The sequence below is a fragment of the Mus caroli genome, chromosome 10 (assembly GCF_900094665.2).
Source record: "Mus caroli chromosome 10, CAROLI_EIJ_v1.1, whole genome shotgun sequence".
In the NCBI taxonomy this organism is placed as follows: Eukaryota; Metazoa; Chordata; class Mammalia; order Rodentia; family Muridae; genus Mus; species Mus caroli.
This window is the reverse complement of record NC_034579.1, coordinates 75,475,612-75,489,444: the sequence shown is the minus strand read 5'-3', so window position 1 is coordinate 75,489,444 and position 13,833 is coordinate 75,475,612. Positions and strand designations below refer to the sequence as shown.

At 54.8% G+C, this 13,833-nt stretch overlaps 1 protein-coding gene across 11 annotated transcripts in view; it reads left to right on the top strand.

The window, feature by feature from the left end:
- The first annotated feature begins 2,761 nt into the window (after positions 1 to 2,761).
- The window catches only part of Celf5 (CUGBP Elav-like family member 5), a 23,918-nt gene continuing 12,846 nt past the window's right edge, over positions 2,762 to 13,833 (top strand). For 3 of the 11 annotated variants that reach the window (XM_021173777.2, XM_021173776.2, XM_029482762.1), the window contains exons 1-2: positions 2,778 to 3,010; positions 8,420 to 8,502. In XM_021173777.2, coding sequence (XP_021029436.1) covers positions 2,866 to 3,010; positions 8,420 to 8,502 — 228 coding nt within the window. In that variant the 5' untranslated portion in view covers positions 2,778 to 2,865. Of the gene's footprint in view, positions 3,011 to 3,505; positions 3,631 to 8,419; positions 8,503 to 10,880; positions 11,055 to 12,414; positions 12,512 to 13,833 lie in introns of those variants that run through there. The other 8 variants (XM_021173785.1, XM_021173784.2, XM_029482767.1 and 5 more) reach the window with 7 other exon arrangements.

Here is a 13,833-nt window from a genome sequence, read left to right as displayed (position 1 = left end):
GCGTGTCATCCTGCCACTTGAGGTTGAAGGCAGGTGATCAGTTCTGGGTAATCCTCGGCCACAGTAAGTTTAGCGACAGCGTGGGCTACATAAGACCCTGCTTCAAAAACTAAGAGCTTGTAAGTCGGTACTCTCTCTGGAATCCACAGGTACTTGTGCTGGGTCCCAGGGGTGGATGCTGGAGACACACCTGGCCCCAGCCTATGACCTCCAGGGAAGGGTGGGCAGGGGGCTGGTATCACTTGGGTACTGGTGGGATCTGGGCTGGATTCCTGGCACTTGGAGGAAAGCAGCTCCTCCCACGGCCTTCAGTGCTCTTGAGTCAGGGTCATTGTTGGGGGAGACTGCCCTCTGGGGACCTGCACTTGTCACAACAGGGTAGGGGCAGCCTCCCAGCATGTGTGTGAAGAGCAGGAGCTCAGCTCAACATCCAGGAGAAGGGGTCAGATCTCAAAGTTGGCAAATGAGCCTGGGGTAAGTTCACAAACAGTCCACTCACCTGAGCATAGGCAAAGACTCCAGCCTAGGTGATTAAACACACCCACACCAGATTTCTAGTTTTCTGTCTCATGTGGACTAGACTCTTGCAGCGTAGCTATGGTGACATCAGCTCCTGCAGGGGGCATTGGAGGTGTCCGGGAAGGAGTCCCCCAGACAGGTGCTATTTTAGGGCTAACATGGTGCTCAGGGTTGAAGGGGGCAGCTCCAGCTTCACAGGCCTCCTCCCTGCTCCTGCCCACGTTTTGGGGGACTGAGATGTCTTTAAAACTGGGCATGGTGGCTCAAACCCATGACTGCAGGGCTGATACTGAGACAGGTGGATAACAGCTGTGGGGCAGATGGCAGGACTCCCTTCGACCAGCATCTTCAGCTCCCGGGAAGCCTGGTCTCCCTTTTGATGCTTTTTAATGATTCTCACAGCTCAGAGGCCCATGGAGCTCCCAGCATCCTGCTCCGGTCTCCATGGAAACAGCTCATCTGAGGACCAGCATCTCCCAGGATGTGGAGGATGAGATGCTTGTATGTGACTCCTGACCCTGGGCCTCGCCCCTCCCTGCTCCAGCTAGCCTGGTCATGGTGTCTCTGCAGTTAGCTCTGCCTCTGGGTTACAGTGGTGGCAGTCACCATTGTGAAGCCAAGCCCTCAAGTCCTTTCTCCCTCTAGTGTCAATAGCAAATGCAGAAATGGAGGCATAGATGTCTGGACAGAAGGAATCATGGGAGACATCTGGGCTTCCAGAATCGGCATTAGGTCCCTGCACTCCTGTTTTGTGATGTTGCCCGAAGGATCAACTGCTCTGAGCCTCAGTTCCTGTTATTTAAAAACAAGTTATAGAGTCTGGAGAGACTGCTCAGCGGTTACAGCACCACCTGCTCCCGCACACGACCCAGTTCTGCTCCCAGTACCCACAAGGCAGCTCACAACTGCCTGTAACTGCAGTTCCTAGGCACCCGATGGCCCCCTTCTGGCCGTTACGGGTACTTCATGCACATGCACAGACAGGCAACACCCCTGCACATAGATAAATCTTTTTACAAAAACAAATGATAGGAACAGGACTCCTTAGTTCTTTTATGTATTTGAGACAGTATCTTATGTGCCCCCAAGCGACCCTCCAACTCTCTGTAGCCAAGAATGATCTCGAACCCTGATCCTTTTGCCTCTTCCTTCTCTGGAAAAAAAAAAAAAAGGAAGCACCAAATTCAGTCATCAATATACAGGATATTTTACTGCAATAATTAAAACGAACACACAAGGATCTGGAGAAAGGACTGAAGGAGCTGAAGGGGTTTGCAACCCCATAAGAAGAACAACATTATCAACAACCCAGAGCTCCCAGGGTCTAAACCACCAACCAAGAAATACACATGCAGGGACCCATGGCTCCAGCTACATATGTAGCATAGGATGGCCTTTTTGGAAAACAATGGGAAAAGAGGCCCTTGGTCCTGTGAAGGCTCGATGCTCCAGTGTAGGGGAAGGGGGGGGGGGGGGGGGGGGGGGGGGGGGGGGGGGGGGGGCATGCCCTCATAGAAGCAGGAGGAGTGGAATGGGATAGGAGGTTTAGGATGGGGGGGGGGATCGGGAAAGGGGATATCATTTGGAATGTAAATAAAATATTCAATAAAAATGAACACACAAAAATGCTATGTAAAAATATTACCTATTTAGTTTTGAGACAAGGTCCCTTGGCCTAGCTCTAGCTGGCCTGGAAGACAATATGTAGCCCCTGCTGGCTTCCAACTCATGTTCCACCTCACCCAGCAAATATCACCACATTTTAACTACATACAGCATAGGCATGATCAGCGTCTTTGGAACAGGCATCCATGGTGCTAGGAACTTCAATTTCAAATAAAAATATGAACCAGGCATGCTAGCACAGGCCTGTCATTCCAGTCTGAGGATGGAGGCAACTGAGGCAGGAGGCTTGCTTGCAAGAGCCAGCCTGGGTGTCTGCTTCTGGCCTCAAGTGGCCTGTCGGTTTCTCTGCCCTTCTTAGGTGTCACCGCCCTGACCCTGTCCTGCCCTATGTGTCCATGTCACAGGCTGGCTTTCATTATGCACTTCCCTATCTGTCTTTCTGATGGGCATGCCCAGCCTGAAGTCCCCCATAGCTCCAGGACCTCTGAGTCTCAGTTTCTCTTTGGGGTCCCCATTTCTCTGCCAGCCTCGAGGCCTCAGTTTCCCGGCGCCAGCGCCGCCCGCCCCCTGAAGTTGCCGTGGCGGCCGCCAGAGGCGCTGTGGCGCAATCGCGCGCGGGCGGGGCCGCTGACGGAGTGAAGCAGCGGCACCACAGCTCCTGCCCGGGCCTGGCCGGTGGGCGGCAGCGGGCCCGAGCGCCCCGGGGCGCGGCCCGACGGCATGAAGGACCTGGACGCCATCAAGCTCTTCGTGGGCCAGATCCCGCGCCACTTGCACGAACAGGACCTCAAGCCGCTGTTTGAGCAGTTCGGCCGCATCTACGAGCTGACGGTGCTTAAGGACCCACACACCGGCGTGCACAAAGGTGGGCACCGCTCCCCGCGTCCGCCTCTGTACCCTTGAACCCCGCCTTCTGCACCCCTGAACCCGCCCCTGCACCCCGGCACCCTCCTGCAGCTCCGATCCCATTCTGTACCCCTCTTTCTACACCTACATACCCCAACCCCTACACACCTCCCTGCACCTGAGCCTTCTAGATCCCTACCCCACACCCTTCCTCCTGCACCCCTGCATCTCAGCCCCCACTCACCTTCCCCTGCACCCTCCTCCGCCCCGGGGGTGCCGCTCGCGATCCAGCTGCCCCCTCCTGTCCTCCGCCCCCTCTTCCTCCCTCCTCCCCACTCCCTCCTCCTCCATCGCTCTCCAGCTCTCCGTCATCTCCCTCCATCTCCCTCCTCTCCCCGGGCATCTTCCTCTCTTTCCCCTTCTCCCTCCCATTTCCATTCCCAGACACCCCCCCCACTCCCACCCTGTGCCTATAGTGCCAGGGACCCCAGCCTCCCTGTCGCCCACCATCCTCCTTGTTGCTTTTGGTCTTCCTGGCCCAGCTTGGAACTTCCCACCTCGGGATTGGAAATCCTGCTCACAAAGCCGGGCTAGCTCGGGCTGCAGACAGGACACATGTCCAGAACCCGGGGCTGAGCGGTAACTACAAAGACGTGGGGGCGTGGGGAGGAGGATGAGGATGGGACCCAGGGGAACGGGGACACTGGCAGCCCTCCCTGGGTGGTGCCATCTTCCTGGCCCCTTGCACCCACCCTGGCTCAAGTGGAATCTGGCAGAGCCAGAGCTGAGGCCGAGACAATGAACGTGAGGTCCTGTGGACAGAGCCCAGATCTTGGGTGCCTTGGCTGTGCCGGCAGGTGGCTAAAAAACCTGACTCTCCCTCCCATGGAGGCATCTGGGGGGACAGGGTCGCCCTGCTCTGCTCCATCCCAAGCCCTAGTATCTGAATCTAGTGGCTTCGACCAGCTCTCCTGACTGGTGTCGGGGACCCAAGGTTGAGAGCAGGATCTCCATCCTTAGCGGGACTCCAGGAGGGGCCTTAGCACCTGGGGTGGGTGCTGGGGAGGGGGGGCTCATCTCCCTTGGGAATTCCAGACAGGAAACAGTGGTGAATGAGGGACCCATGATGGGACAGTGAGGGCTGGTGTGGATGTGAACTTATTTTCTTTCTGGTAGATGTGGGGGGTCTGGGAGCCTTGGTTTTTAGGGATGTTGCTTGTGGGCTAGATTTGGGCAGCAGAGGGTCTCATTGGCAGTGATCCTGGGGACTAGAGAAACAACAGCCTCCCAGGCCGCACCCAAGTGGGGAAGAGGGGGTCCTCTAGGCCAGCAAAGGAGTGGTCTAGGATCTTGACAGAAGTCTGTATTTGGAGGGCAGGGACACTGGTGCGTGCCTGACACCCTAAACTTGGGATGCTTAGGCAAGAGAATAAAAAATTCAAGGTCATCCTTGGCTATATTGCAAGTTGAAGGCTAGCCTGGACTACATGACATCCTGGCTCAAGAAAAGTGGATTTGTTTGGGTTATTGTGGTGTGACTGTCAGCCACACTGGCCCTCTCTGGGCTTCAGGCAAATGGAGACAGAATAAATGGAGCCTGTAAACCTGGGACCCCCATCAATATTTCAATGGCTTTGTTTCTGGGGTACATCTTCAAGATAGCCCATAACAGCAGAAGTGGGGTCCCAGTGTGGACTAGGTCCCCAAACGCTGAAAAGAGATTCAGAGAAGAGACAGGGGATGGAGAAGATAGTGCACATAGACCCTCTGTAACCCTCCCTGGAGCCATCCAGAGAATGGGGTCTCCCTCAGCCAGGGCTCAAGGTAGAACCTGGGGCTCCGACATTGGGGTCCTGTCCCCATTTCTAAGGGAGAACAAGTCACCATCCCTACAGACCATATGCATTTTCATGTTAATGATGGCATTTGCCTTAGAGCTGCTCGCTCTGGGGGACTGTGCAGCAGGGGGAGGTGGGGGGGGGCAGGCCTGGCCTGCCGTTACCATGGGAGCAGCAGCAGCTGTTGGTTACAGGAGGAAGTGACATGGAGTCTAGAAGTGACAAGCAGCCTTGGGGACACATGGACCTGCACAGGTGTGGAAGGAGCAGTTGTCCTGGGCCACAGCAAGGTGTTTGCTTGAGACACTATGATGGCTTCAAGTGGGGAAGTATCTTGCTTTGTGCCTCAGTTTCCCTAGTTGCTTCTGAGAAGATCTTGGAAGCACACATCTCAGAGAAAGCCACTGACAAGGGGGTACAGGGTAGGAGGGATTTTAATGAACTTATGGACACAAGGCCTGAACTCAGAGTGGATTACATACTCTCTGATTGATGCTTGGGCTCCAGGCATTCTCAGGCAGGGGCAGAGACAGAGACTGCAAAGGCCCAGAGGTGCAAGGCCCTGGGGAAGCTCAGCAGGGAGTAGACTGCTGTATGACAGGCAGGACACGGGCTGCACAGAAAGTGCCCGGGAAAGTGAGCAGAGGTGAATGGTAGAGGGTGGATGGAGGGATGGATGGATGGATGGACAGATGGATAGATGATGGGTGGATGGGTGGGTGGGTGGATGGATGGATGGATGGACAGATGGGTGGATAGGTAGGTGGATGGATGGGTAGATGGATGGACAGATGGGTAGATGGGTGGGTGGATAAGTGGATGGATGGATGAGTGGGTGGATGGATGGATAGATGGATGGATGGATGGATGGATAGATGGGTGGATGGATGGATGTGTGGGTGGATGGATGGGTGGATGGATGGATGGATGGATGGATGGATGGATGGATGGATGGATGGGTGGATGGATGGATTAGTGGGAGCATGGATGGATTGGTGAGTGGATGGATAGGTGGATGGACAGATGGGTGGGTGGTCCCCAGAAAAACTGCCTCATGGAGATGTAATTATCAGCATACAGTTTTCTGGGTAAACCTTAGAATGCTTGAGGTGGGGCTCATGCAGATGATGAGGATTTTGGATGGTTGGGGGAAGGCATTGTTTTGTTTTGTTTTGTTTGGTTTGGTTTGGTTTGGTTTGGTTTGGTTTGGTTTGGTTTGGTTTGGTTTGGTTTGGTTTGGTTTGGTTTGCCTGAAGAATGATGTTCCCAATTGACCACAGCCTGTGCTAAGATCCTGGGGCAGGAAGGAATGTGTGTTGGAGGAGCCGAGGGAGGCCTCAGGCAGGACTGTGGATAGAGAGAGCCACACTCTCTTAGAGCTCATGGGCACCTCTGGTTGCTGCTTCAGGGAGGATTGATTGGAGGTAAGGGTGGGCTCAGGGGTATGAGGGGAGGCCACCCATCTTGTCCTGTTTGATGATGGGGTAGGGCCAAGTAGACTCACAGGAAACTGTTCTTGCTATGAGATGAGTGTCCAGCTGGGTGTCTTGGTGGATGTCTGTGATCCCAGCACTTAGGCAGCTAAGGACCATCAGTCAAGGTTAGCTTTGGCTGCAGAGCTGGCCAAGAGCCCATTTCCAAAATAAGGTGGTGGGAGGCTGGAGAGGAGGCTCAGGGGCTTAGAGTGAATACTGTTCCCCTCTAAGACCTGAGTTTGATTCCCAGTACCCTCAGGTGACTTACAACTTCCTGCCACCTGGTGCCTTGTGGATTCCAGCAGAAAACCAACACCAGCCAAATGTCCCCTTCCCCACCCCTGCTAGTATGCCATGGCCCCATCCATAGGCCAATAATAAAATAATCTAAAAGCTAAAAACAAAAGCATGCTAATGTAGCCTCTTCAGCATTACAAAATTTTCTGAATCTCAGAAATCCTTCAGCCATCCATCATCCCCAGCTTCCCCCACCCTCCCCATCCCTGCTCTGGTTGAAAGGCAGATATTTCCAACTTGCTGTGTGTCCTCAAAGAGGCTGCTGTGCCTCTCTGAGCCTGGTTTCACTAAGTGCACCATGGAGGTGTGTGTGTGTGTGTGTGTGTGTGTGTGTGTGTGTGTGTGTGTGTGTGTGGAACAGCTGGTGTTGTGACCAGTTGAGGGTATCTGATGAGGTCTAACCACACCCCAGAAGCAAGTGCAGAGCGGCACCTCCAGCCTGGGTGGGTAATTTGTGGTCGTTTGCTTAGATTTCTCCCTGGATAGCTTATGCGACTCAAACACCCTCCATGGCTTCCCGGTGCTGTGACTTTCATGGCTACTGCTTGCTTGTCACTCCAGGCTCCTTCTACTTGTCTCCAGGATGCCCTCAGCTCTTGGTGTCTGTCTCCGCCCCAGGGTCATCTGCATGGAAGCATCCAAAAGCCACCCTTGAAATCTAGACACAAGGAACGTGGCAGGGGTGGGGATGGGGGTGGGGGCGTCCAGCCAAGCCAGGCAGCCCCAGAGCACATGCACGCAGAAGAGAACTGGGGTGAGTCGTGGCCTTTAGCTGAGTGTGAAGGGCCAATGTGAACCTCAGTCTTTTTGACTGCACGGCGGGACTTTCCCACATTCTCCCAGGTTCCCAGATTTAAGGGTACCCAGGAACCTCTTAACACGCCGTTTATCTCCAAGTTTAAAAGGAGGCACCCAGACGCGAAGGATGAGTTTTAAGTGAGGTGACAGTCCCAGTGTTGAAATTCAGCCAGGAACCGTCGGGACCCTAGTGGCCAGACCAGGGTGGAGGACGCGCTTCAGCACCGCGGACAGCGGCACCATCCCCTGTGCACGGGTTTCCCTTCGCCCAGGGGCCCCCCACCCCCCGCAGTGGGAGTGGGGGTGGGGGAAGCTTACAACTGCAGGGGGGAGGGTGATTTGCTCTCTGTGACAACCTTCCGCCCTGTTCTCCCTCCTTCCTCTGTCCTCTTCTTCTGCCTCTTGAATTTTTCCGGACAAGGTCTGTCATAAACTTTGGGTAGGCAAGGATGACCTCGTACACCCGGTCTGCTGCCTGCATCTCCCAGGTGCTAGGACCAATGGCGCCGAGTGATTGTCAGGCAAGGGAGGATACAAAATGAGCTGGGCGTGGTGTTGTTGTGCCTTTAATCCCAGCACTCAGGAGGCAGAGGCAGGCGTACCTCTGAGTTCAGACCAGCCTGGTACAGAGTGAGTTCCAGAACAGTCAGGGATACAGGCACCACCATCTCCTCAACTCAAAGTTCGGACCCCTTACACTCACTTGAACACCCCATCCCCTCCCCCAGCCCTCAGCACACACAAATCCACTTCCTGTGTCTGGTTTCTGCTGTTCTGGGAATTTCCTCTCCTGGAGTCCATACTGTGTGGTTTTTTGCTCTTAGCTCAGTGACCTCAAGGCCCCTTCATGCTGTGGGGTGTCAGAGCCTCAGCCCTATTCATGGCTGAATAATACTCCATAGTGTCCCTGGACCATGGTGGGAGTCTCCACCTCCCCCTGCCCCTGGGCTGCTCACCACCTTTGGGTCCTTGTGTCCATGGTGTTGGGACTGTCTCCTCAAATACTGTTTCTCCCACCAGGCTGTGCCTTCCTCACATACTGCGCCAGGGACTCTGCTATCAAAGCTCAGACAGCCTTGCACGAGCAGAAGACCCTGCCAGGGGTGAGTGGTCTGTGGGGCAGAGGGTACATTCTCAGCTGTGGGAGACTTGGGTTCAGTGTCCCTGTGCCCCTGGTCACAGAAGGGTCATCAGCATGAACATCTGTTGGATGCCTACTTTATGCTGGGCTCTGTGCATCACAGAAGTGCAGTCTGTACACAATATAAGCTGGCCTGATTGAAAATGTGCCTCACTGGCAGGCAGCTGTGCAAAGGCCCTGGGGTAGGGCAGTCCAGCATTGGAAGAATGTCAAGGAGACCCCTGTGATTGGAGAGAGAGAGAGAAACAGGTACAGAAGGAGAAAGGCTGCTGTTCGGGCAGGGCTTTCTGGCCACAAACAAGAGACTAAGAGACTTGAACCTTTCTTACCTAGAAAACAGCTTCATTCTGCTCCAACCACTTCTTGCTGTGTGACACTGAAATTGTCACTTGACCACTCTAGTCTCTGATATCTGAAAGAACTTGACAGGTCAGGGTGGGAAATGGAGACAAGGTGGCCAGGTGGCTGGTGCCAAGGAAGAGGTCATGCTTTGGGAGAGACCAAAACCAGGATGGATGGATTTGGTGTTTGGCAGAATTTTAATAACACACCTAAGACTTGATAAAAGCTGTTTAGCCCACAGTTCTGGGGTTCAAGGTCGTGGGCTGGCACTACTGTGGCTCTGGAGACATCATCCATTCCTGATCCAATGCTGCCCTTGTCCAGCTGCTCCCCAGGCTCCTGTGGAGATAGGGTGCCTGCCCTTGTCCCCTCCTCTGGCCCCACCCAACCCCTGCCCCCAGCCTTGCCCTCATTCCTGCCTTCACCTTTACCTCTACCCCTGCCCTCATCCCTGCCCTCACCCCTGTCCCCACCCCTGCCTTCATCTCTGCCTCATTCATGCCCTCACCCCTACTCCTACCCCCACCCTGCCCTCATCCCTGCCCTCACCTCTGTCCCCACCCCTGCCCTCATGCCTGCCCTCACCCCTGCTCCCACCCCTGCCCTCATCTCTGCCTTTAGCCCTCCCTGCCTGGCTTCTCCTCTCCCCAAACAGGACACTGAGGACCCTTTTCCCAGTCAGGTCCCTAGTGCTCAGTAAGGGTGTGGTTGTGGAGGGTTTTTCTGGTGAGGGAGGTGTCATCAATCCATTCCTGTTGGCTGGGGGCAGTATGGAAGGTCAGGAGGGAAGACTATGTGGCCTTGGGCATGTTGGTGGTATAAGCACTAGGCAAGTAGAGGACAGATGTTGGGGACAGATGTGGGGCACAGAATATGAAGACCAGGTGGGAGTGGGTCCTGTTGAGAAAGGAACCTAAGAGGTTCATTGATGGACAGCTTAAAAGTGGGTCCTGTTCACGGCTGCCTGTGCTCTCGGGATGGTGAGCGACATCTTCGGGCAAGTGTGGTGGTCACAGTGAGTGACTTCTGGCATGGTGTCGGTAGAAGCCAGGGACTTGGCTCAGTACCCACTGAGAACGACCCAGCCACGTGCTCACAACAGACCCTGCTTAGAACAGGAAGAAGTGGAGGATGTTCTGGAAAAACATTGATTTTTTAAAATGTAAGGCCATCCATGTCTGTTACTGAGAATTTTTGATGGAAACATTAAAAGGAAGAAGTCCATATTAACACTAGATTTTCAGCATGCAATCACTGCAGAGCAGCCTCAAGGAACACGCGTCCTTTCCGGCCTGCCAACGTTTCCTGGTTTCTTGCATTTTCATAATTTTTGGCAGGATGATTGTTACATGTAGCCCAAGCCAGCTTGGAATACACAATCCCCCTGCCTCCACCTCCATGCAGGGGGGGGGGGGTTGTCAGCAGCCAGGGACTGGGAATCTTGGCTGACATAGAACAGTCACAGTTCTGATTTTGCCACAAGGAAAGTTTTCCCAGAATAAGATCAGGTATCATTGTCAAACCCACATTTCCAGACCTTAGGATGAACTGAAACTTGGGGCTCCATCCTGTGCTCAGTGAACCACGTGTGGCTGCTCTGCATCATTCTAGAATGTTCCACGCTCCACCATAGGGCCAGTTGGTCCTGTTGGAGGACTCTGCGTTTATGGCTCTGCAGATCATACTACGAGTCCCCGAGGCCACAGGAGAACTGAACCAGCCTGGGGCAACAAGGAAATAGGCAGTCACAGCCTTGTGCTGATAAAACTTTATTAGAAACAACAGTGGGGCTGGCACAGGGCGGGGCCATTCAGGTCCCCTCCCTGAACACACACACCTCCCGTGGGCCACACGGGAAGTGTCCTCTTGCTGCTGGGGCTATGAAGCGAGGTGCTGATGTCATTTAATTCTGAGAAACTGACATAGTCCGAGAAGATCTTGAACGTCCTAGAGTCTAGGACTCCAGCAGCGGGTGACACCGAAACCTTGACGTTCCAGGTCTTTCTTTGTTGAGATCTTCGGTTGGTGTCCAGTCACAGCTCCAGGCCTCAGTTTTCCCAGCCGTGCCTCCTCCACCCAGCAGACAGGAAGACTAAGGTTCAGAGAGGGAAGGCGACCTGCCTGAGGTCCCCAGACCTAAGCATCTACTCTCTGAGATCGACGGTCCCGCGCGTGAGGACCCGGGTCCCAGCCCATAACCTCCATAAAAATCCGCAGGATCAGGGAGAGAGTTGGCCTCGAAGAATCAGGCAGAGTGGTTCCTAGAACCCCTCTTATCCTCTTTCCCCCACTAAAAGAGTCTTCCCGCGCTTTTTTTTTTCATCTATGTACTATTCTACAGCCCAATGGAAGGGCTCATCCATCGGGTCTGAAGCTGAGGGCGCCGTGCTGTTTCTGGTCAGATCTAGGTGTCCGCTGGCAAAGGGTCCGAAGACTGGGGGTGGGGGATCCATCTTCCTGGAACACTCCTAAAGGCAGCAGCTTTGAAAGGGCGTAGGGAGGGCTGTTGGAGGGAGGGGTCCTGCGAGCAAGTGATCAGGCTCTTGCTGGCGGCTTTGAATGCTGCAGTGAGACTGTGGGAGCAGCTGGAGCTCTAGGGAGCCATAGCGGGTGCAGGATGGGTGAGGGGTTCGCCGTATCCAGGTGGGAGAGAACGGCTGGTGTCTTTCTTGGTTCTGGAATCTTCCGAAGGTAAAACTTAGCAACTGCAGGAGAACTCTGCACCGCCCCGGTTAGACCGATTGAGATTATCCAGAGGCCTCAGTTTCCTCATCGTAACACACGGCTCAGATATTCCCATCCCAGCTCAGAGATGAAATGGGTCCGGGACATGATCTCCCACACCGAACTCCTACTGCTGCTTCAAAACCTGTCAAAGAATTTTCTCCACCGTGATCATGGGCAACTTCTTTTTTGTTATCCTACTTTTCGACACTACTAAGGGTCCTCCCTGGGGTCCCCTCGGATCTTACACAACCGGAAATGTGAAGCGTCGGTGTCCCGGTGAATGTGAAGAGAAAGGGGGTGGGGAAGGGGGCGGAGATGGGAGCTGCAGAAGGAGCAGGGGGAGGGTGGGCACCTGCGCGGGACAGATTGGGGGCAGGAGAGACCCAGCTCGGATGCGTGGCGGAGGCACGTGGTGTGGGCGGGGAGGGCGCTCCGTGGCCCCTTCTCTGTCACTGTGGGGTGGAGAGGGGATCCCGGGAGCGCGGGAGTCTAAGGTCAGTGATGGGGTGATGGTGACAGAACCGGTGTCCTCCCTCCTCCCCCTTCCTCGTCTCTGAAAGATTATATTTAAATCTCTTTTGTGCGAGGCTAGATCTGAACTCGGAGGGGGCCCCCACAGAGGCGGTTTCCATGGTAGCAACAACTGCCAGCTTCCGCGGGGTGAATCAGCGTTGCCATGGCAACCCCATCTTCATCTACCCAAGGTGCTAGAGAGGATAGCGAGGAGGGGGAGGGCCGGCGGGGGCGTGTGGGTGGGGCCGCGGGGGGAATGAGAGGCTAGATCTGGGGGACCCCTCCCCTGCCTCTTCCCCCACACCCCTCCTGGGCGCCGTGACCCCAGAAGCGGAACTATTCGGTTCAGATCGCCTACCCCCCACCCCAGGATGTGGTGTGGTACCCAGGTGCAGAGGGGATGGGGTGTGGATGGGTGGGTTTGGGGGGGATTTGGCCAGATGGGGGTCTGGGGGGGAGGGCAGGTAGTGCGGTTCCCGGGAGGGTCTCAGAAGAGGGGAGGGGCTCTCCCAGTTGGGATGAGAGAAGGATTCCGGAAGGGGAGGGGCCCGAAGGAAGCAGAAGGAGAGGGGAGGGGTGTGGAGAGGGGTGGGAGTGAGGGTATGGCTGTAGAGAGGGGTGTGGAGAAGGGCGTGGGGGAGGGGTGGGGTTTGGGGGATGGAGAGGGTGTAAGGGAGGGAATGGGGAGTGAACTTGGAAGGATGCTCATAGCTGGGTGAAGACATTGAGGGACCCTCCGGAGCGGGAAGAGGCTGAGGTGTGAGGGGGATGGGGTTGGGGGCGTCTGACTCAGTCCGGGGACTGTCATTGTCAGGTGGGGACATGTGAGACAAGTTCCTGTTTGTTGAGCGGCTTCTCTGGCCCAGGGACCCAAAACAGGAGCCCAGGATATCATAGGGTTGCGTGTGGAGGGCTAGCCTGATCTGACTCTGGGGTGGAGACCCCAGTCCCGGCTCCTGGGCCCTCTTGGATGCCTCCTTTCTTACCCCTAGCATGATAGATTTTTCTTCCACATGGTGTCATTGAGGCTCCCAGTCTGGAGGGAGAGAGAGACTGGAGTTCCCCCATGTGAATCTCCCAGTCAGGAGGATGACTGGCTCCATCCAGGGCCATTGGAAGAGAAACCGAAAACCTCCTAGATACACGCCCCTTTCCAGGCTGTTATGGGTTGCCCCCATTAGCCCGTCCTTGGGGCTTGGAAGAGAGAGGCCTACCACTGGCAACCATTTCATTTGTTCATGGTTCCCTGGTCTAGCAAAGGCTTCTTCAGACTGAGTCTTCCTGGGAGCCATCCAGGGACTAGTGTATGGAGAGCAATAAGGTCTCTAGCACCCTAGGCTCAGAGTTATGGCTTCCTTTCTATGTTCTATGCTGGAGGGAGTCACTTAACCAAGTCCAGATGCAGGGGTCAGGAACAAACTGACTTTTTTTTTTTTCAAAGATTTATTTATTAGTATATGTGAGTACACTGTAGCTGTCTTCAGACACTCCAGTAGAGGGCATCAGATCTCATTACGGATGGTTGTGAGCTACCATGTGGTTGCTGGGATTTGAACTCAGGACCTCTGGAAGAGCAGTCAGTACTTTTAACTGCTGAGCCATCTCTCCAGCCCCATAAACTGACTTCTTGAAGACAGAAGTCCCAAGGTGACATTTGCACACAGGGCTCGGGGACATCAGGCCATTTTCTTTTTTTTTTTTTTTAAAGATT